Below are 25,170 nucleotides of genomic sequence, written 5' to 3' on the forward strand. Positions count from 1 at the left end.
TGGTATGTGCTCTTCTAAGGAAGTGGCATTTTATTAGAACATACTTTATCATTAGTTATGAATCTTACAGGGTCATAATTTCTACCTGTGTACCACAAGTAGTTTATTGAATTTAAAGCACAATTAAATAAACTGTTATAGAAATCCTGGCATGGATTTGGGTGTTGAAAATGAAATAAGAATTTCACAACTAAACTTTTTCTGAGACTTTTGGTTTTAAAGTAACTGCAGAAATTATGATAGTGCAATTTACTATTGAGGGAAAATATTATCTAAATCACTTTTTGTCTGAAAAAAGGGAAATGATACCATTACTGTAATTGTATCTGTTTTAATAGTTGATTTCTACCTCCTTGGAGATAAGAAAGTGACTACTCTTAATGTTGATTTCTCTAACTGCAGTACAATTCACAAATTTTCATCAAAGGGGAGCAATTATGGGAAAACACTAAATAAAATGCAGTTCAGACAATCAGAAATGACTAATCTATGGACAGCTACAAACTAGGAATAGAAGGTGGTTGGGTTAGTTTGAGCAATTAAAAATAAACACAAAATGAAATGATATTCATCACTGCAAGCTACTTAACCATTTCATTTCAAAAAGGTTATACTGTAAATATATTTAGTTACCATCTAACAGCTTCTACTTCTACTGCAGTCTGGGTAAAGGGCTTTCCTTGACTTCCAAAAGATGAGATCCTAAATTTATATACAACTGAAATGTTCTTTAATTACTTAATTTTCACATATACAACCAGAAAGATAAGATTACAGGTATGTGCCTCGTTAAACCCCTTGGAAAATCTGGACCTATCTTTTGCCAGGATATAAATTATCTAGATATTTCCGACACAGTGACACAGAAAGACTTTCAATGTTCCAAAATTACTTTTCAGATCATGATGTCCCCACTCACTCAGTTCTCTGCTGAATGTTTCTTTGTCATCTTACTTTTGCTTCATCCCTTTCCATTTCTGAAATATCTTATACTTTTGCAATTCTGGTGCAAATAAAGAAATAATAACTTGGTTTAAATAATAACAAATCTTAAAATATCTTAGAGAATACGTAGCAGTCAACAAGGGGCTGTTTGTGCAAACATTTTCATAAGTGTGTATCTTCACTTATAGGAGCAGTCACACTGCCTTCATTGGGACTGCTAAATATCTCATAAAAGTAACTGTGTGCAGAACTGGACCTTTAGCCAGGGAGTTTTAATACAACCATTTGTAAAGAGAGAGGATTTTGTCAGATGTAAATTCTAGATAACTATTTGTTCATCATTCTGCTGAATTCCATTTAAGAAAATACCAGACACTCTCTGCAAAGAATAAAATAAAGAAAGCATCCTGTAATGATATCACTATAATCAGTCCAGTCTTCTTAGAAGCAATAAGAATATCTGCCAGATGTTGCTATTGTGAAAGAATGATTTAGCATTAATAATTCAGCTGACACCTGGAGATATTGGCATAAACAATGGCTTTTTAAAAGATGATGCATTTCTAATTTAAGAATCACTGCTTAATTTTTTTTGTAATTTTAGTTGAATCAATAACAAATGTAATGGCTCTACAGTAGTTGTCTCATTGCAGTTAAGATATTAAAACTAAAATTGTTAAAAATAGGTTTGAGGAGAGGCCAAAAGTTTCTCTAATGCATTTATTTGGAGTTTTTCCTTTAATTTGAGTATTTAAATTGATGTGTTAATTTTTTAGGTTAAATTCTAGTATGATAGGATTGCACAATATAACATCTAGCTGTATATAAACTAATGAAAGTTGCTTTTAGCAGAAATGCTGAAATAATTAAGACTGATTCTCCCCAGTGAGTTCTTGTGCAGATGTATGTACTAACATAGATGATCTCACATTTAGAACAATACTGTTACGATTTGTTAAATCAGCAACAAAACATGCTGGGTTAAAAAACTGATTTTCTAAAATTTACATTAACTACTGTTATATCATTTGCTCATAGTTTTGACACTGTAACATATTCTTAACCTAAAGCATTTTGCTATGCACAGACAAGGAGGTGCACAGGTCAAAAAGAAAGACAAAAGACAGGAAATACAGGTTGTTATATGATAGAGTTGTCTGTTAAAATATCATCATCCAGAACACGATTCAGAAAGACCTGAGAAGAAGGAGATAACATTTACTAAGGAAAAGATGGAGTTAAATGTTTAAGTGGCTAGCAATCTCTTTCAGTGCTCAAATATTTTCATTTTATTTTGCTCCCAGTTACCCACACGGGCCCCTTTTAAGGTCCTCAAAGAAAGTACTGCTCCTGGAGCACAAGTTCCATCCATCTCTATTCCATGACTCAGATAGTGGTCTGTTTTCACCAGAAGCTTCAGTCTAGAAGTAGGGATCCCCATAGAAGGAAGAAGATGGTTGTTTTAGAGGTGGTAGCAGAAGAGAGAACTGGGGTCAACAATTATAATATATTCTGTGCTTTGTCTCGTACTTTATACCTACAACCTGCAGGGAGGAAGAGGAGGCAGCAGGTGAGCTCCACAGTCAAAGATGTGGCTGCTGGTACAGGTCATAAAGTTCCAAGCATGATCATCTGGCATGCTGCTCTTATGGCTTCATTCTCTCATGGGCCAATGTTACATCTGTAATGCTACAAATCCCTCTGTAGCACTACAGAAGTTGAGCAGACAGATGTGCATGCCACCTGCAGCGCTATGTAAATGTTATTGGATGAAACAGCAAATTCTATGTAGTGCTACATTTTGTAGTGCCACATATGACAGTGCACCGCAGAGGAACAGGGTGTTCCTAGGTCTCACAGCATCCTAGAGTTCTTAGCTCTCTTCTCCACCCTCCCAGTCTTGAGGAGAGGGGGTTGGACACTCAGAGTGCTCTGGTTTCCTGGTTTCCATTAGTTCCAGGGAACTGGAAGAAGTCAGGGACTGTGGCATGCTCACTGACAGCCCATCACCACCCACATAGGGGTGGGAAACAGAGCTATAGCCCCTGTTGCACAATGAATGACAAACTATCATTCCAGGGGGCTGCAGTCTGCTCCACCCCCACCCCCACCCCACCACCCAGGGGGGCTATAGGATGCCAATGAGAAGGCTCACTAACAGGGTTCCCTTCTTTGGTGTGGGGAGGAGCAGCGTTACAGGACTGAGCAACCCACTTGCATGCCCTGGCTGCAGAACATATTGCTGCTCGTGTTTGTGGAGATTTTGTAGCATTCCAGCTGTGGGGCTTGGCAGGGAGCACAATCTGAAGCTTGTATCTACATCAGAGTTCTACTTAAAATTCATATGTATATGACCTTGGTGATTCTCAACCAAGGTGCTGTGGTACCCTGGGATACCTTGAGATCCAAGGGTGCTGCAGGGTGCCACACAATGTTAGCACTTTTAGGTGTGTAAACATGATTACAACATAAACCCAAATATTTCAAATAGGAACCCACAGTTTTACAAATATTCTCCCTTGTTGTGGTCTTTCTGAGATCTTTGTAACAAAAGAATTGCTTTATAATTTTTCTGCAGTCAAAAATGAGTGCAAATTAAGAGCTGAAATTTTACAAGGTGTGCTTTGAAATCAATGAGAGGCACCTTGAGTCTAAAAGGGTTGACAACCACTGTCTTAGATGATCCATTATGCAAGCTGTCCCTGTGAAATTATTTATCATTTAAACAGTTCTAGTAACAACATCCCTATTTTCCCACACTGTACTGAAGCTGGTCACTTACTCCAATAGGGGTTAGGAAGTCTCCCTAAGGAAGAAGTCTCTGTTTCTCCCTTAAAGCACTAACTCTACTTATAGATCTGAAGTGTTGGTATGCACAATTTCATTCTGGAATATATTTTTTAAACAATGAGTAGATTTAGATTTATTATGCTTACCTGATGCACACAGTCCAAGAACTGTAAGAAAATAGGAGCAAATCCACTACCCTGACAATTGAGGGTTAAATTACTACGTTGACTGAATTTATGACCAAAAGAGAGCCACTCTTTTTCCACTAGCATGCGGAAGCCTTCAAGTGTCCTATAGAATGGATCACTGAGTAACTGCACCAGAGACACCACCTACGTCACAAAACAGGATTTATTTGTGTTAACAGAAGAGATATATTTAATGATAGAATGTTTTGATCAATGAACGGAAACATTCTTCAGCCTGGTTCTATGAAATACCAGAGGTAATCAAACACAGTCATTCAGAGAAATGAAGTTAAAAAATAATTGGGAAAATTGCAGGGTAGGTGATGCGTAAGGCAGAAATAACCAAATAGGGGTAAGAGCAGACGCCATATTAAACCATATTAGCTTGCAACTTGCAAAAAATATTGCATCTGAGTGACTACAAACTTTGGAAGTCACTAGAATACAGTATTTGCTAAATTTAAATTATATATAAATTCAAATACCTTAATAAGAAACATGAAAGAGAAACATTTGAAAAATGAGCTTAGCCAGTGACAGCTAGCAAAGGATTCCAAAGTAAGAACTGGGGAAGACTCCTCTTTGAAGTGATACAATGGTGCCTGCCAGCCAACTGAAGCCCCTCCTTACTGATTGGTGGGTGAGGTGACTCTAAAACGCAACACTTGGCAGACACAAACCTTTTCTAATTCAGGATCCACATACTGCATGCACTCAAATATAAAATGAGGTTTCCCCCTCCTCCCAATCAACATAGGGAAAAAAAGCCCCTTATGATACATTTGCATATAGGAAGACCTTGTGAAATACACTGTCTATCATGAAATTGCTGCCAAAAGTAGCATGTGCTCAGTCATGGAAAGTGAAGTTGATTAAATGCAGCCAACACTGAGCATAAGTACAAGACACAAGGTCTATACTGGTTAAACATAGTGATAGGAGCCAGAAATGATACATTTGATTTTATCCAAAAGGCTTGCAGTCCATCTGAATAAGATATATACGGTAGTGCCCGTTGTGCTCAGTCCCCCTCAGTGACAACTCTTTTAAAGTCACACCAAATACATTTTTACTTCCTCTTCACTCCCACAGCTGAGCTTTACCTCTCTCTCCTATTTCTCTCCTATTTCCAATCAGTCCTGTTTTTAAGCCAGCCTTAAATGTCTGGCAAACATCACTAAACATGGCCTCAAACAGTTCACCCAGAATCTCTCTATTGGCGCCTCTCAGCCTGTCGTATATGATTAGTGTGACCTGGCCCTCCATAACGTGGAGCTGTACTGGGCTGCCCTGCACCTCATCTGCACATACATTTTTGAAGGATCCCAGGACTTAACAAGAACACCCAGTGCACTACTGGTGCACTACTTAGCACATGGATAAGGGTATCTGGGGTACATGCATATACTGAGTAATATTGAGCTGTGAGGGCACCGTAGCTTGACTCCACTGGGGCTGAATGGGAAAAAAAACCTCTCATCTTAAATTTGAGTAAATACAGAATAACTTATCCTCCCTTTCTTTTAGTTTAATATCAGCAGGGGTGGATCCAGACAGGGTAAAGTGGTGTGACTGTACCCCCTTTCTGGCCACACAGCAGGAGTGGAAGTCAGGGAGGACTTTATGACCTGAAGAATGCAAGAATTCCTCTTACACCTCTGCTTCTTCTCTGTGCTCAGACACACAACCCTTCTTCTCCCTTCCCCATTCCCTCTCTCCCAATTCCCCCCACCCCTTCCCTGCCTGCTCCTGCCACTGTACCCCTTCTCCCAGGGGTGAGAAGAGATCCTGTCCCACTCCAGCTCGGTAGCATGGGAGCTGGATCCAGCCTGGGATAGCAATGTTGGTGGCGGATGGGTGGGTTCCCTTTCTTGGTCCTCCTGGGTGTTCCCTAGGCAGGGAAAAGAAAACTTCCCAGCCACAGCCACCACTGCTGCTATCTTGGGCTAAGCCCAGTCCCTGTGTAGCCTCAGTGGAGCATCTCTAGAGCTCCCCTTGGGTAGAGTGAGAGTAGTGGCAGGGTGGGGGGGGGGGGGGGGGGGGGCCCTCTCTAGAGCTCCCCTTGGGTAGAGTGCGAGTAGTGGCAGGTTGAGGAGAGGGGGGGATGTGCCTCTGAGCACAAAGGGGAAAGGGTGGAGACATTTGTTCTTGCTTTAGGAATTTAAAAATATTGCTGAGCGATGCTTGATGGTGCAGTCTGTAGCTATCACACAATACAGGCTCCAATCAGCTGCCCCACTGCTCCCACACCCCTCTTCGCGAAATCCTGGATCTGCTTCTGAGTACCAGATACAAGGACAATGTTGTTTCACTTGTTCTTTTGTTAATGTGGGGCCTCTGCACTGTCATGCCCCACCCTTGTGTGCATATGCCTCTCCCCACCCACTGACCCTGTGGCTCCCAGGAGCCCTAATGGTGAGGTGGGGCAAGGCGGGATGGAACAGAGGCTGGCGTCTGCTGGCGCTGCAGGGGACACTGGGTGGAAGCAGTTCCACCCATCTGCCCAGCACCACGTCAGCTGGACCCAGAGCTGCTGGGGCCTGACTGCAACTTGCCTAGGACCTTCTGCATGATGCCGATGCCCACCTGCAGGTCAGATAAAATCAGCTGGTGGGGCGGATCTGGCTTGGGGGGCCATATTTGCCCGCCCCTGGTTTACGGTTTCTTTCACAGGTCTCATCTTAGCATAAGTTTGTCAGGGGTAAAATTATTTAGGGGTGTGTGGGTTTAGGCCTCCCAATCCCGAACAGATAGAGAGAATAGGTAATTCCTGTTAACTCACCTTCAACCTATGCTGAACTGCATTTTCCTTAGAAGAAAAAGCAAGCTTTTGTAGTGAGGTTCAGCTCTTTCTAAGGCAGTAGTTTGCACAGGACTACAGAACTTGGGTAGGTGTTTGACCTATGCATCAGGACACTGGGTAAAAATGTATTATTTCATTCTGAATTTGAAATCAATAAAGGATGTAGGACAGTGACATATCAGACTGCTCTAGCCTCTTCTGTGATGACTGAATAGGTAGTCTTTAGGAGTTTTTTGTTTAATAAAATTTCAGCCACAAAAATCTAATACTTGGCATTTGTCCTTACCAGCACATGCTGCATGCAAGTTTTGAAAAGCAGCTTACCTGTGCAGTAATATCCCAGCCATCTTCCAAACAAACCATAACTGAGGAACCATTCTCAAGGAGTTCTGAGATGATCACACTTAACTGCATTATCCTGTGAAGCTACATAATATTAAACATAAGTAACATGTTGGAACTCAGGATAAAACTCTTGATATTACTGACCAACATAGTGATTTTATAATTAATAAGTATTTAAAATTCCTATCTTATGAAATGTATGAATAATGTGCAATTTTGTGCAATTGTATGACACGTGCAAACAATGCAGAATAGTTGGTTAGTAGCACCATGACAGATTCTGAAATCACCATACGCCAATGTGTCAAGGTTTTCAGATGAGTTTTACTGGAACTAAATCAAAACTAAGACAGGAGAACTTAGACCGAAGCACTGATTCTCCTTATATTTTGTGATAAAATAGGTACTGTAAAAATATTTAGTGATTTAAAGGAAAATGGGAGGAGCTCATACACTGTTAGTGTGAAAGCTAGTCCCAGAGTTGGTACGCGCAGAGCTCCACTGTCTCTCTCAATGGTGTTGCCTTACAGTATATAGACATATCAAGAGATGATAATTTACTGTAGACTGAGTGCGTAAGTTATGTGGGCCTTACACATTTTCCCACAAGAAATCCCCCATTCCATAATGTCACTAGATACACTGGAATTGTTAAATGGGAAAACATCATATAGGAGATTTATAGAGAACATTTCTATGGTTTAAACACTTCAGAGTTTGACATTAATTCACTGGAAAGTATTTTAGACATTTCCAAATGGATTGAAAAAGTGTTTACAAGACTGGGCTCTGTTCCTCTTTTTCTTATTAACATGCTTATGTTGCTTTATCAATAACTTATTTATCACAGTAAAGTGTTACATTCCATGACTAAAGAGAGTCTCTCTGTTCTGTTTCTATCATTTTTTTATTAGTCCTAGTATTCCAAGATGGATGTTAAACACACTTGTGTAAACTGCGTTTATGTATATAGTTCTTTACTAGTTTTGTTTTCAGCAGTAGGATGGAACCCACTGGGTATATCTACATGTGCATATTAACGCACTGCAATATTGCACAAGAGTTTATTGCTCCAAGGCGTGTGTTTACACGTGCCCAGGATCGCAGCGCATTGAATTGGATCAGAGCAGCCCCAGCTGGCAGGAGGCCCTGGGGGTCACCCTGCCAGCCTGGGGCTGCTCCCCCTGGCTCAACAGGGCTGCTCCCCCTGTGGAGGGGCTGGCTGGTGCATAAGGATGTTTCAGTGCAGGGCTAGCCAGCAGGCAGCCCCTGCACTGAAGCACCCTTGTGCCCTAGTCAGCCGGGGGAGTGCCTACACATGTGCTGCTGCGGAGTTTTTTACTGCACTTGTAAATACAAGTACTATCCTGTGGCAGAGTAAATTAGTTTACTCCAGCCTAACAGGGTGCACATGTAGACGCATAACATTTACCATGCTGCTAATTAGTCTACTGCACAGTAAACTTCTCATGTAGATGTGCCTACTGTGTGTGTTAATGGACCAGACCCAACCTAGCGCAGGTTAGGATTAGCCAAAGGAATCCTAAAAGCTTGAAAGAGTGGAATGAAAAAGTAGTAGAGAACAGTACAGGAAAGAATAATATGAAATAATATGGAAAAAGTGCACCTAAGGTCTTGGATCTAGGAAGAAGAGAGACAGGGCTCAGGGAGAACAGAGTGAAGGTAGAGAAAGAAAATGCAAGAGAAAAAGAATCACCCCTAGTACCCTTCTAACAACGACCTCACTTTAGAACAGGGATATATAGCATGTGGGCCAGATTTGGCCCATGGAAGCCTATCATCCGGCCCACAGTGGCGTCTGTGGGTCTCTGACTGGTGTGCCACATGCAGCATGTGCTGGCCTTGGCCCTGTACACTGAATGCAGCACATGGAGTCCATCTGGTAGAGACAGCACATGGCATGGAGCCAACCTGGGGTGCATGCTGCTGGTATGGGGCCAGTATGGATTGAGCCCATAGACCAGATCCATGTGCTGGATCCAGCAGGCATGACTGGTATGACACGGGCCCCACACATAGTGTGTGCCTTGGACTGGCCCCACATGCTGCATGTAGTGCACAGTCATGACTGCCTTGTGCCACTAGAGGCAGGGGCGGTGTATGCTGCACCCACACCAGCTCAGCCCTGTGGGATGGATCTGGCATGTAGGCCTGGTCTATGAGCTGGATGAATCTGACACCCCTGCTTTAGAACATTTGCTTTTCTTTAAACTCATCTGAATCTACTTTGCTGTTATCACAAAATGAAAAGAGGAAAATTCTTAAAATATTACCACAGAAATAGTAAAAACATATTAATTCTCATTATGATGATAATCAAATGCTTAACTTCTTTTAGCATTCACATAATCATTACTCATTTAGAAAACAATGGTAACATATCACTCTGAAATTGTCATAGGTCAAAGCTGAACGGCTTGCATTACTGCAAGCAGCAAAAAGGTGAAACATTGTTTTTGCTGGCAGGAAGCCCATGTTGTTTGAGGAAAAAAAAGTCACTTCACTGCAAGGTGAATGTATGAAATCAAGTTAAATGAATGCACAACAATAATTTAAACTTCTCCATTTGAAACTTAGGTATATTAGTTAAAAAGTGCAATACACTGCAATTTTTCCTAATAAAGAAAAGTTCAACTTTTACAAATAGTATTAAAATCCAAACTGCATAATTTATCTCTTTACAAGGAAGTCCAGTCCAAAACGAATTGTCAGGATAAAAGACCAAAGTGTCTCATATCCGTAAGCTAAGTGGGAAATTAAATGTAAACTCACCCCCTCATTACAGGTATCCCACAATGTACTGGGTAACTGCGCAATCACCTAGAGCCCAGCTACATGTGTAAAGTAGCTATCACACAATAAAGGCTTCAACCAGCTATAAAGTTAAGACCTCAAAAATGTGTACTAATTTCTCGGCTAGCTGCTATCAAGCTTTAATTTGTATGTGCAGCAGGGAGCCGCATTAACTGACAAGGCTCCCAGGTGCAGAGGTGTACCATGTCCAGCCAAGGCTGGGAGTCTTGCAAGTGTAGGGACTCTCGGCCCCAGATGCTGCCACTCTGGGTCCTGGTAGCACTGGCATGGGGACCCAGAGTCTCGCAGGAGCGGATGCTGGGTGCCAGGGGGTGCAGCTGCCCTGGGGTGCACGAAACCCCCAGGATAGGGGAATCACAGCTGCTGTGATCCCCCAGCCCTGGGGATGTGTGGAGTGATCCCGTGGCTGGGAGCCCCTAAACTGAAGGGGTTTCCAGCCATGGAAGTTTGCTTCTTGCTGGGCTCCCCTTGCAATAAGGCGTGATAGCATCTAACGTGTGATCTCCCAATCCCACCTACTGCCATGCATGCGTGGAATAGCAGGAGGTGCAATGGTGTGGATCGTGTATTAGATCCCAACATGCCTTTACCTGCATGTGTAGAGGGGGTCCTTAGTACTGCATCAGGACTAACGAGAGACTAATCTTAATCACGCTTTAATCTTAATCACGTTTTAATTCGATTAATCCTTGTGTGTATGTGTGGGGGTTGGGAAAGAGAGGGACATATTTGCACGTAATTTGCCTTTAAACATCCTCATACACATTTTGCCATGTTTGATCCATTATGTCATAGATAAATTACTGTTTCTGTTAAAAAGCAGTGTAGATAAATGCAACATAGCACATATTAGTAAGATGCAAAGAATGTTACTTTTTTGTTCTACATTATTATATTTCTGCATTTTATAGGAAACACAAGATGTGCATTCAAGCCATAAATCAAAACAGTTAGAAAAAAGGAAAATAAGAATCTGTATTTTTGTGTTTTGTTCCACATTATGAGGAGCAATGAATTATGCTTTCTAGTTGTCAAATGTGTCTCCTATAAGTAAATCCTAACACTGTATTAAAATAACAGTGTGCACATAATATATAACTGATTTCAAGCAAAATAATTACAATGAAGAAAGAAAAGGATTTTCTGGTCAGGATAACACATTAATTTCTGTCAGAACATATCAGAATTTATTCTGTGTAAACAGAACTGCATATAGATTTTTTTAAGCATCTGTCATATAAATTACCTGTGGAAACCACTCTGAATCCCCCAGAGCTTTAAGGAATGTTACTTCAGTATCTGTAGGAATGGTGCTGGGAATACAAGCCCTCATCAGCTTTTTAAAACTGGCTTTCGCCTGTCGGATGTCACTAAACTCAACAGGAACAAATTCACAATTTAAAGCAAAATCAAGTTTGAAGCCCTGTGGGGGGAGAAGACGATGACATGTTATTCAGCAGAGAAGCATATTTTTTATCAGGAATTTCAATATGAGGAGTGTTTTATTGCTAAGAATTTTCAAACATATTTTCATATTCTATTTCATTTAAAATCCTGTCTGGTACAAGATGATTCTTACAACACTTAGGAAAGGTACAAAAATATAATTTATCCCAGAGAGTCCCCATCTACAGAGAGAGCTGGTATAAGGCAGACATTCTTTTATATATATATATATATATATATATATAAACATTTCAACTGCCTTCCTGGATCTGTTGCTGCTAACAACCAAATAACCACACAAGTGCAAATACCAAAATAATCTGAATACTGGTTATCAAACTAATCAAATGTAATACCAATTACCTCTTAGAATCTTATTAACCAATTATATTTTACTTTCTGTTTAACCCTAACTATAAAATAAAGTCTAAGAAAATATAAATATTAATTAAAATGTAAAATAATGCATTCAAAATATAAAAATAATATAAAGTCAGAATATAAACTATTTTGCAGGAAATTCAAAATTCTGATTTCTGCTTCTAGTTCAGAGTGAGGTATTTTATGGAATGAAAACGAAATTTCAATAGCATTTTATAGAAAATGTTTACATGTTTTAATGGTTACGTTGCTTATTTTTGTCCTCCTTTTACTTCTGTATGATAATCTTTGTAAAGTGCAAACAAAAACATGATTAAAAAAATCCTTGGAACTTCTACGCTTATACTAGCAAGCTGGCAGACCTTTATTTTGGCAGGGGTTTTATTTTGCATTCATTAAAAAACTAAAAATAAACTCTGGTGTATTATTTGGGGAATTGTTTTATTTTTATTATACCTTTTTAGCTCACTGGTAGCTGCCCCAGCGACCGATTGGGGTATGGGGCTAGGACCTACCCCACCCCTGCAGTTCTTTTCAAGCCCCATGCCTCAATCACCCAATCGGGGCACAGGGTTGGGACCTGCTCCTGACCAGGTCAGTTCCCAGCCCCTGCCCTGCATGTGGGACGGAGGCTGGGGAGCCTGTTTCCCACTCAGCTCTGTAAGCATAGCGCTGGGTGGGGAACAGGCTGGGGAACAAGCTGAGGAGCTTGTTCCCTGCTCAGTTCCACGAATGTGCAGCTGGGTGGGGAAAGGGGAGCTTGTTCCCTGCTCAGCTCTGTGAGCACGCTCCCCAGCTCTGCAAGGTCTCTAGCACTCGTGGAGTTGAACGGGAAACAAGTTATCCAGCCTGTTCCCTACCCAGCTGCGCATTTGTGGAGCTGAGCGGGGAATAAGCTCCCCAGCCTGCTCCCCGCCCAGCTCCGCACTTGTGGAGCTGGGTGGAGAACAGGCTCCCCAGCCCCTACCAACAGGGAGCTTCCAGCACCAGTTCTGCACCATGGGGCTGGCAATGGGAGACCCTTATCTCCCAGCACCAGATACAGTGTCATGGGGCTCAGGCTGGGAGATCCTTATCTTCCAGTGCCAGCTCCGCGGTCGAGGGGCTCAGGCTGGGAGACTCTTATCTCTTGCCCCAGCTCTGCAGTTGTGCAACTGGTGCTGGGAAATAAGGGTCTTCCAGCACCAGCCCCATGGTTGCAGAGCTGGCGCTGGGAGCTAAGGATCTCCCAGCTCCAGCCCTGCAACCTCACAGCTGGCACTGGGAGATAAGAATCTCCCAGCCCCCTGCTCCCCAATAGTGATGGCAGAGTAGGGGCTGGGAGATAAGGACCTCCCAGCCCTCACTCCCTGATCGCAATCTTGGACCAGGGGGTTTGGAGCTCCTTGCTGCTAGGGCAGGGGGGCATAGTCTCTGCCTGGGCTCTAGTGGTAGAGTCTGCCCTGGCTAGTGATGCTCAAGCTTTTGGCTTTGTCGGCCAGCCAAGTGCCAGTGGGATGGTCTGGAGGCTGGAACAAGCTCTCAGTGTCCTAGACAGCTACTTTCCTGCCCGAAGTGCCAGGATAAGGCCCTGGGGCCCAGAACCGCCCCCACGTGTTGGGATTCACCCTGGGGTGGGTCTATCTGCACACCCTCTCACCATTGCATGAAAGAATTGGACTTTGGGAGCCTGGACATCCTTGCATGCCAGGATTGGGTCACCAGGGACCTGGAACTGTCTCTGCCCAACCTTGTACACTGGGATTGGATACCCTATCCAGTGCATCTCCACAGGTCCTTGGGGATCTCTGCAGGCTGGATGACACAACAGTGCAGGATGGGAATGAAAAGCTGTCCTATACTTTTCCAACATTACTAGGTGCATCACATTTCTGGTGATTACAAAAAAACTGTCTACTTTCTCATGACAAACTTTCTGAAAGAATTGGGAAATCAAATTAACCCAGAATTGTACAGTTCCCTGAAGTTAACGATCTTGAAATAGAATGAGTAAATAAATATATTACATTTCCCTTATACCTGTTTTATTTTGAATTTTAGAATTCCCATATAAATTGTTATTTAAAGTGTAAACAACAATTAAAATGTGCACTGCCTTATGACAAATATGTTTGAATACCTCATCTCATGGTGTGATGTACTGCCATAAATAATATTATACTATATCTTGCATTCCAAATCAAAAGACAACAGAAATCTGAAGGCATGTCTGCATTGCAAACACTATTAACAATCCTTATAAAAGTTTATATGCTAACACGAGTTACCTATCTGCTTTTTCTAGAGCATTCTTCTGTTATTTAAGGAAAAAAAATAATGTTACCAAGTGCAACCAAATAAAAACTCTTTTAAATTATAAGGAAGAGAGATGTTACCCTTAATTGAGATTTTTCTCCAAATATGTAGAGGGCAGCTTGGCGTTTCAGGAGCTGGTTTTGCAAAAAGGTGCTGTTACTGTAGGCAGCTGGGTTATCTTTCCCTGCCAGTCTTGCCCCAACATCTAGGAATGGTGTCTGAGTGCTTATAAACCGGTTGCTAGAACGAAGACTTGCCCACACACCTTCATAAAAATTAAAAATATTATAAAACAATATCTTTCATGAAACTAAGATATTGCAGAACACAAAGCATGCACACACAAATAAACTCTGAAAGCAAGGTGTGCATGACATTTGCAGTTTTCACAGGATGCAACAAAAAATCATGCACTGGAAAGAAATAATTAGAAAATATTATTCCACAATGCTAATATAGTAATCATCTCCCAAACTGTATTACTGTAGTATAGCTGAATGTAGGATACTAATTCCAATCTAGTTCAACATTATATATTCTACACACTACTTAAACACATTATATTATACTAATACTGATTACTATCAAGTCAATAACATGATACAAAGATGAATAACAATTTGAAATAATAAATGTGCATTCTATAGAAATGAAAATGATAAGTGCTCTTTTCAGTAGTAGTGACATAAGTTCTATAGAGCTCCTTGCCTCAAGGCATATTATTTTAGAGGCTTACCTGGTAGGAATAGCCCTGCTATTACAGAAGCATCTCCTTCAATAACTGAGAGACTATTTAACATATACTTTGTTATAAGAAGGGGCCTCCTGAAATCGTGATTTTGTGGATTTTGCAAAATCTGGCATTGCCCATGAAATCCATGGGGAAAAAACAAAAAAACTTACTGACAATAAAATGCTGGCTCTTCAAAGGGAGCCACCAGGTGTCAGGGCACTGCAGAACCCTACCGGGGCAAGGAAGTGGGGGCCAGCAAGATGGCTGCTGCGCTGGTCCCTCACTGTGGGGGTTAAAGCTGCATTCACAGAGAGATGGATTAAGTAACTTGACAGATCTTTTATCTTAATTTAGACAAGTCTTGCGTCTTGTTTAACCAAGGAAAAGTTTTTGGATTAATGACTAGTGATTTTGCATTAGTCAATTTCTGCACACCCAATATATCTTCTTAAAGGTGCCTGATTTTGAAAGATGAATGCTCAATATTTTCTAGAAACCAAAGCTTGCACAAGTATTTCAAGTAAGGTGTTCAATAAACTGGTGAAATTCTTCTTTGCCTAAAATTCTTTTTTAAGTCAGACTAGAGATAACCATAATAATCCCTCCTTGCTTATAAATCTAAGAAGGACATCCACAACCTGAGGCACCAAACATCTCTACTTGGGAATGTTTTTCCTCTATGGTATAAAAATGGGAAAAACATATTTATTCAAACTCAATATTTGTTGAGACTTCATGTATAAATGATAAAAACTGCTGGTAATGCTGAATCAGGTATAGGATTTTAGCACAGAATGTCTATTCAAGCAATAGTACTGTAGAGAAACCTCAGAGAACCTCTTGCCTATTTGTACAGCAGAGCCTGGCTGCTTGTTTGGTTTACAGCTTTAGATGTAAATAAACAGGTAGGAATAAATGAGGTTTGTTAGAAACAAGGCTGGTGACAGATCAACTCTTTAAATAACTCCTCCAAAGAAAGCTAGTTGTCTGAAGTATCTCACTTACAAAAACATTACCTTTAACATTAGTTTTTCTTTCATATCTGAAGCCATAACAGGAGTTGTATTACAATATTTTTTTTGCACATCATGGAGCTCCAAAAAAGAAGACATGCGCTTGTTTTGGGAAGGAAGAATGAAAAAAAAAAAGATTTTTCCAGAGTCCACCGAGTTCTGACCCTGTGATATCAGCTAACGCTACAATGTTAACAGTTTTTACCTCCACTACTGAATCAGCAGGAGCTTTTGACAATGACTGTGAAAGGGTCAACACTGTAGTTCTGAACCCGAACAGTGAACTCTGCCAGTACAAGTCTCCATGTTTCCTCCATTCTGGCACAGAAAATCAGTTACCTGCTTATGATCTGCATGCCAATTTGGAGGGCTGGGGGGGATGGGAAAGGGTATGTGTGGTATGTGGCTAAATATGTGATTAAGATTCATAACAGGCATGTAACTATTTATAAATTGTTATTCATTTTGTGAATGAAAGGAAGAAATTCCAGTAAAGAAGACCAAATACTAGAAAAAAATAAGGTAGGATATCAATCCTATTTTGTAACTGTCAAAAGCATGTTGTCATCATGGCTTGTGGCAAAACAAGCAAAAGCATAGAGCCAATTACAAAAAGTTGCAGACTAACACATTTACTAGTTACCGATAACAGCAATTAAAAGACAAAGGTGGTTTCTTTCTGTTCTAGCTGGTGTTTAATTTTTGCAGTTTGATTTTGCAGTAGAATTTTGGAAAATATGGCTTCTTTTATAGACATTATGTTTCTGTGTGTTTCTAGCTGAGCAAGAAGTCGTTACTTCTCTGTTCACCAGCAGTATCAGTGACGATGTCAAGAAAGTCCAGATTGTATAACATTTCTTAGTTACTCTGCTAGACATCAGAAATAGTGATGAATATTGTTTTGGGAAATGCTTTTTGGTTTCTAAAATTTTAACAAAGACGAACAAATTTAAAGGGGTGTATTTAAGATCTGGAGCTCACTCTGCAGTCACCTGTAACAATGTAAGAATGCACTATGCAAAACTGTGTTGAATCACTGTCATTTCCATATACATTCACTGTCAAAACTATTAGTTAATACAGAGTTAAGGTTATCTAATGCATAGCATAAAATAAAACATTAAACTAACTATGGAGCTGGTAGAATAGAATATTGCTTTCAGGACACATAATACAGTACCTTGATGGACTCTTGCCTTAGCTGCTGATTTGGAATGTGAATGAGTGAAACACTTATCTCTGTACCCAAGCACTGGTAGATAACAGTAAAGACAGAAGAGGGAGGAATGGAATGGACATTGCAACGAGATAGTCATAGCAAATTGAACAGGAGAGAAGAAAAGGGTTACTGTCAATTTCCACAGATCTAGAATTATACCAGAACAAATTTGACAGTACTTAATTTAACAGACAGCACATTTCTTAGTCATGACAAGACAATATGTCAATCGTGCGAAAAAAAAACCTAAGGTAAAATGGTAAGGAAGTACTTATTACTAAAGAGAATGATTTTTGGGGACCCTGCAATAATTCTAAACATGCAGCACAGCTAAATAGATGTGTTATTATGTATTTATTATACCAAATGGAAACACCCATTCAATCACATTGCTAGACACCTCATTGTCTGTGTGTGTAATGTCCTGTGTGTGTAATGACTAATAAAAATAAAGAAAAGGAAGAGGGGAACCAAGGTTAGAGTACTGAGTTTATTTAACAACAATTCTGCATAATCTGATTATTAAATGGATGCTAAAGCAGCTGGCTTGTTTACTGTGATAAAAAATGGCTCACTGACTATAAATATATATCAATTCTTATGTATTTACTTTTTGGGTAATATTGAAATATGAAGGAGAGAGAGAAAAAAATATTTGCAACATTTACTATAGAGTCTTTTGAGAGTTGCATGCATATTTCAGTGATTCTAGCTTTAATCTCCTACTTTCTAAAATAAACGTATTGATGATTAATATCTTAAAAATACCACTATTTTCAGGCTGCCTGCCTAAGGTCTGCTTTTCTGTTTGATCAAAAATCCCTCATATCTTACATTCTCTGTTCCAGATATTGCACTAAAAGTTGCAGCATTGTGAAGCAATGTTACACTAATCATGAGAGAGCATAAAACCTAAAAGAACCAAAATTAAATATTACCAGTAATGGGAGTTCTTCAGGTTTAGAAGTTGGATATAAATGGTATCATCTTAGGGTTTCAAGAGCACAGTGTCCTACTATCGAATGTGGAAGGTCTGGTGCTTACCCACTTTGTATGGAGATCCTCCTCCCCCTTCTCCCCTTGCCCCACAACTCCCCTTCACTTCAACTCCTTATCTTTTCTCTTTAATCAGAACGGTGCCATCATCTGATATACTGTATTTATCCAAATCCAAAATGACTTCAGACTTAAGATAACCCCTGATAATTAGATTCTAGAGATGAAAAATGAAAATTGGTTATAATTTTTCCATGTCTAAAATCAAATTTTTGGAGGGTCATCTTAAATTTGTCCTCACCACCCACCACCGCTGCAGTGGGGTAAGCTGCTGTGCTGGCAGCAGCTTCAGCCCTGGCCCTAGAGATGAGGCCAGAGCTGCCACTGCTGCTGTGTGGCCAGGCTGGGGCCAAAGCCATCACATGCTCTGTGCTCCCTGCTCCTGGCCAGAGCAAGGCCCCCAACCAGTGTTGGAGCTGTGACAGGAAGGTAAGCAGTGGTGGTGGAGGGAGGGGAAGAAGCATCAGGGAGCACAGGCTGTGGGCAGCAGGTGGGGGACAGGGGAGAGTGGGCAGGGGCTGCAGCTCTGACCTCAACCATGGCCTTAACTATAGCTGCAGCTGGCTCCCTCTGCTTCACGTGTAGTTGAATACAAGACAAGTTTCTTTCCCTCCCCATGCTGAATGGGGGAAAAAAAACCTCATCTTGGATTTGAGTAAATATGGAATTTATCAGATATTTCTGCATATCAGCAGGATTCTCACAGCTGCATCTTCCAAGCATATGGAGCTGCTGTAGTTAAGACAGCCTCTCTCCCTCCTTTCTCACTGCTCCCTTTTAATTAGTAAGCAGCAATAACTGAGAAACAGCACCCAGGTCTCCCTATCCAAATTGTACCCATTTACAGATACCCGAGACAAAGGTATCTTTATTCCTATTCCTAAAAATGAATTTTAAGGTGCTCTATGCAGTGCTTTTTTCAACTTGTACAATTTAAAATTGCAGTAAGTGGCTCATAACTGAACAGCAAAAGTAAGTTGCACTTACATATCCTCACCACCCTCTTCCCCTCCCCACAACAAAAAAACCTGTCTTTTTTTTTTTGTTAATGCTAGTGACCCACCCTTGGTACTTGAAAATAGCTTTGCTTGACGAGTGCACCATGGTTAGTGTCCCAGTTCTGTTTCTCCGTCTCCCTTTCACCAAAAACTTGCAGCCATATTTTAAAGAAGTTATTTTTCTTCTTCCCAGGGCATGTCAGCTACCCACAGTCAATACCCAGGCATGCAAAACTCAAAAGTAACAACTTATTAAGACATTAATAAATGATTTATTTATTTTGTTATAAATAGAGCTTTCTGCACACTGACCTCCCTCCTTCACGTATACATCCCACAAAGTAAAAATTGCAGCTAAAATTAACTTCAATAACGTCACCACTCAGTGGCCCACTGTAATGCCCCTGTGCAAGCCTATCTATTAGTTCCTAAGCATGTGGGCATTAATTTCCATGGAGTAAAATTATTCAAATGAATCCATTTGTATGTTTAGATGTTATTGCAGAAATTTTACTAAACAATGGATTGATCTACAACGTGGATATTCTAAGACATTATTTAGCCACGACTCTAATGCAAAATGAACATGCTTGGATGCTAATAATATCCTGTTAACAATTAATGAATGAACATTTAATTTAAGTACTATACGAGAGGTGTTTTGAAGTCATGTATGGCTGATGAACTAAGAGTCTCTAATATGTATCTTATTATTTTATAATGGAATTAATTGACATGTAGACTAATTCTTATTTCACTACTAACATTATAGTATATCTCTTATTTCAGATAACAGTAATGCTTAGTCTTTAGCTAGTCTTACTAACCTCCTCGAGCAAAGCTATTGGATAGATTTACATCCAAGTGTCCTGGCACTACCTGCTTAAACACAGTGGACATTCTTGAAGCCCTCCTTTCAGTGCCTAAAGTCAGTCAAAAAAGAATATAAGATTAAAAAACTACAATATAATTCAGACTAACACATTACTCAAATGAAAAAATATTCTTTTCATGTATAATGCTTCTAATTGCTGCCAGTTAAGAAAAAGAAATAACATATATACATTTGCAACATTACAAAGGGTTAGGAATAGCTAGTGCCATCAACGTATATAATGACGAATGAAACAAAGCATGCACAATTGGGGATGATGTTACTTTACAAGAAAAGCTGTCATTTAGGTGTTCCAGGCCAGTTCCACCAACTGATTAAGCCAAGAAGACAAACTTTTAAACCACATGCTCCTGTTTCTAACACATCAGGGTTACCTTTACATGAACCCTACACCAGGTTTCATCACATGATAACTGAAATAGAATAGTGATGATTTTCTTAATGATTTCACTCAGACATAGCTAAAGAGTGTATTACAAGAACTGTAAATTTATTTACAAAAAACCTCTATATCTGGAATAAGAATGAAACTTGTTCTAAGGAAGCAAAACACAAGAAAATAACTACTACTTATTACAGCTGAATACTTTATATGCAATCCCTTCACAAATTTTCACATAACTTTAAATAGAGCAATGTTTCTTATCCACTTTTATTTGAAGTAAAACTGCATTTAATATGCTTGCTATAAAAGAGTAAAACATTTATCAGTGATAATAGTGACTTATCCATATAATACAAATACAATTGTAACTACTGCATTTACAGCTTGGCACTTTTTTTGCTTTAGGAAAAATATTTGGAAATATAAATTGTAATGTTTGGATGCTACCTAACTACCTGATGGGTGGTTCCAAAGAGGATGGAGCTACTTTTTCAGTGGTGGCAGATGACAAAACAAGGAACAATGGTCTTAAGTTGTAGTAAGGGAAGTTTAAGTTGGATATTAGCAAAAGCTCTCTCACTAGGAGAGTGGGTTACCTACAGAGGTGGAATCTCCATCCTTGGAGGTTTTTAAGGCCTGGCCTGACAAAGCCCTGGCTAGAATGATCTAGTTGAGGGTGGTCCTGCTTTGCGCAGGCGGTTGAACTAGATGACCTCCTGAGGTCATCCATAGATGACTTCCTGAGGTCTTCCAACCATAATTTTCTATGATTTTATGATTTATGGCTTTTTTCTCAGCAGCTGCCCTTCATCATAAATCCATAATTTATTGGCCAAAAATACTAAAAAAAGGAATGTAAAAAACTACAAGGTTGATCTATAATTTTGACTGGAGAAAAAGTCTTTTGGATAGACATTTACTTTTTCATGTTTTTGACACTTTGAAATATTATCTGCAAAAAAATGAAGTGAACAAGATGCCCGAAGGTTGTAGCACTCTTCTGAATAACAGAATTCTGATTAGGTAATCTAACACATACACAATCAGAGTGGTTTCACTTTTCCTCTTAGTTATAGAAACATATACAGTACACTACAATTTTACCTGGTGACAGAGCGATTGCTGGTCTTACAGTTAAAGTATTACTGCCATTCATTTTGTAATGGACGGAAATTGCATTCAGTAAGGCTTGTAGGTATTTCTCTTGTTCTATACTGCTTGAAGATTCTAAAGAGGCAGGAGCTAAATGAATATAGAAAAATACAAAACAGCTAAATAATGCTATATTTACTAGTATGTTTATGATCCAAGCAGTATAGGTAACTAAAGTGCTAAAATATCCAACTGTGAATGAGAATACTGAGCAAACTTTGCATTCTTCTGTTACATGCATCAACTATTTAGCCTCATTTGCATGCATTTCAATCTAGGAAAAAAAACAGTGGTTTAAAAAGGAAGTAAACTGTTCAGTGGTCATTATAAAACATGCCTGATTATCAATGGTCACCAGAGAATAATTCTAGAGATACTATAGTTTTCCACTACCTTCAGAATGAGAAATAATACAGTAACTTTGTGGCACCTGTTTGCAAAATTCAACATTTAAAAAAAGTACTGAATATATAAAATAATTTATTTACCATATACAATTTAAAAACTCAAACATAATAGTTATTTGCCTTACAGTATTGAATTCTTTGAGATGTGTTGCCTGCACAGATTCCACGATTGATATTCATGCACCCTATGTATACTTTTTTGACGAGCTGTGTACATTGTGGGCATACCTATATTCCTTGTAGACAAGGGCATAAAGTACAGAGTGCTTCAGTCACCACTCAAGTTCCTTCAGCAATAGGAATCTCATACAATAGGACACGGAGTCACTAGGAAAGGAGGAAAGCTCATGGACCTTGTGTGGACAGGACACCCTAAAGAACTACAGTTACCATAATGCTCTCTCTTGACGTTGGAGGTAGAAAGAGAAATTCTGTTTCAATGCTGAATTGTACGATAGCCCATGAAAATAAGGATCTAATATGGAAGCTGAACTAAGGACTACATGTGTACCAAACTCCATGTTACAGCTCTGTGTACCTCATTTACTTCAGGGTGTGAACAAGTGTCTGCTGCACCTAGTTTAGATTTAGGTAGCTTGCTTCAAACCACCTAAACCTCAACCAGGCGTGGCACATGTAGATGTTTGCCACTGTCAGGAGTGGCATGGGCAGGCGAGGAAAGTAACTTAGGGTGGGATGGGGTGAAGAGAAAGGGGATGGTGGGATCAGGTTGGGGGGTGGGGGTGGAAGGAGTAGTTGAGAGGCCAAAAATAGCCTGGTCAGGTCAGGGGAGTAGGAACTGCACAGCTTGCTGTCCTGGGGCAAGTGGCTGGGTTTTCAGGAAAGAGTGGGGAGGCCATTAGCCTGACATTAGAGAGTATCTCTAATACTCTCAGTATTTAGAGAGTATCTCTAATACTCTCTAAAGTCAGGTCCACTGCACCCAGGACCTCTAAAAAGCAGGCATGCAGCTGGAAGCCTCAGCTGCACATCCACTTTTTAAGTTCCTGGAGCACCCATAAAAGCAGGAGCTAACTTCCCACTCCTGTCAGGTGTGGCAGATGAGAGGCTCCTGACAGAGTTTAAAATCCCCAGAGAGGGAAGCCCTTCAACCACCCCCTTTCCCCACTGCACTGGGAACCTCTGATCCACTACACCCAGTAACCTGGCCAGAGTTGTTTGGCACAGGATTTTGCCAGTCAGCTGATTGTCAGTCTGGCCTGGACAGCCCCAGTATCCAATCATACCTGAGGCTGGCTGAACCAGGACTGACCATCACCTGATTGTTGGCCCAAGTTGGACCAGGCAGTCCTTTTTATGAGCCTGGGCTCCTCCTGCACTGGCATGTAGTAATTGTGTGACGGATCTGATCCCCAATCCCAACAAAGACACCTCTTGCCATGCATGTGTGGCATGGTGTGAGGTACAATTGTTGGGATCATGGATCAGATCCCATTGCATAATAAAATAAACATGTGCCAGGAACTATAGTGAGAAAACATCTTCAATTTGGCCCTGTATGACTGTCTGATTGAAGGGTTTCTGCTTTATACTGACATATTGTGAATCTCAGCAGAAGAGTTTTTTCTCCATAAATGTCATCAAGCCAGCATCCAGACTGTTAGATGCCAAGGTTCTGGGCGAGTGTAGAATCACTAACTCAGAGTGTAAAAACTGCAGTCAGAAAGAAATGGTGAGGTGGTTTCTGCACTTACAAGTTCACTAGACTGGAGTACCAAATCTGCCTGGCCCGTGCTAAAAATATTATGATGATGTAACCTATAGCCTGCCTTCGCTTCTTTAAACTTCTGGGTTTCGTGGGTATTGGTGGCTGTAAATAGAATCACTTCTGAAACCTTTTGCAGCAGATAGCTGTAGATTTGAATGACCACCTGTGGTTCTCAGATACATCAGTCGGCAATATGGTTATGAAGGCCATGGAGGTGTTTGCTATCTTAAAGACCCACCAGAATTCAAAGTTATCTCAGTTTAGTGTCTTGGGAAGTAGGACACACGGTTGCCAAAGTAATTTGGTGATAACTACTCCAAATCTCTCAACAAGTAATTCTGGTACCAATCCTATAGGGACGTCACCATATAGCTAGTACCTGGACATTAGTGTCAGATGGGACTTGATGTGAAGCTCAGTGCCAAGGTCAACACTGTACAATTAGTACTAGACAAAGTGCATTATTTAGTCTGCTTAGGAAACATCCGTGCCAGCTATGACTTCAGCATGGAGGTAGCAGTGGGAGTGATTTCAAGCTTTTGGTAGGAGTACAAGGAAAGGATTTCTGACTTGATTGTACAAAACTGATGCATGCTCTGATTCCGGAAGTGGTGTTCCTTATTGAACTTTTCATAAGTGGAAGCTGAATGAATATGACTTGTAAAAAGCACCATGAGTACTTGGAGTGATTGACTGGTTCAGCACAGCATTGATTTTTCCCTCCTAGAAGAAGAGTTGACACAGAGCAGAGCTCTGGAACATGGCCCTCTCCTAAGTAATTCAGACACTACCCATACACATCATTATCTTGGATTGTTCCACCATAAGAAGGACGAGTTGTAAAACATAGTTATTTGATGTCAGCCATTTAAAAAGTACTCAGAATGAGTACACAGGATAAAGCAAGCTTATCAATAAACTGTCTATTAAAAAAACAAAAAACAACAAACAGGAAATAAAATCCTACACAAGAACTGCCCCAGCTACGGCTAGGGACAGACATTCAGAAAGCCCGAACCTGAATTGATTCAATCTTTGCAGGTTAGTCTACAAAGATTGAACAGCTTTGCAAGTGAATAGACATTCCCTTTTCATTTTGGAAGTGCAGGCACATGCCTGCAGTGGCTCCAGCCAGAAGCCCAGGGTCATTAGAGCAGCCCTCCCTTCCCTTTCACAGGGAAGCTGAGCTGAGCGGACGGTGGGAGGAGGCAGGCCCGAGTAAGACAGAGGAAGGGTTTAAACCCCCACCTTGGCCTGCAGGGTTTGGAGGGTGTGGGAAGAGGGAGTGTATCCAGACCTCCCTGTGGCTGGGGGGGGGGGAGGATGAGGAGGAGGGAGGGAGGGGAGCACTCTGCCTACCCCAGCAGCTCATTACTGCCAGGAGCAATCCAGGCACACAGTACTGCCGGAACCCAGAGGGGGACTCTTCCCCCTCCTCCCTCTCCCCCAAAGCCAAGGGGTGGGGAGGGGGGCTCTGTGTGGTGCTGGAGGGGAACTCTTCCCCCTCCTTCTCTTCTTTCCCCCCCACTGCAGGCATGCAGCTGAGAGAAGGGCT

General features: G+C 40.7%; 1 protein-coding gene across 1 annotated transcript in view; it reads right to left on the minus strand.

Moving 5' to 3' along the window:
• Positions 1-25,170, minus strand: part of SBF2 (SET binding factor 2) — a 500,212-nt gene that overhangs the window by 31,425 nt on the left and 443,617 nt on the right. The window contains 7 exon segments of the mRNA XM_025196666.1: positions 3,882-4,067; positions 7,051-7,152; positions 11,153-11,329; positions 14,109-14,293; positions 16,955-17,026; positions 19,875-19,970; positions 21,432-21,569. Coding sequence (XP_025052451.1) covers positions 3,882-4,067; positions 7,051-7,152; positions 11,153-11,329; positions 14,109-14,293; positions 16,955-17,026; positions 19,875-19,970; positions 21,432-21,569 — 956 coding nt within the window.

This window comes from Alligator sinensis, unplaced genomic scaffold (assembly GCF_000455745.1).
Source record: "Alligator sinensis unplaced genomic scaffold, ASM45574v1 scaffold755_2, whole genome shotgun sequence".
NCBI lineage: Eukaryota > Metazoa > Chordata > Crocodylia > Alligatoridae > Alligator > Alligator sinensis.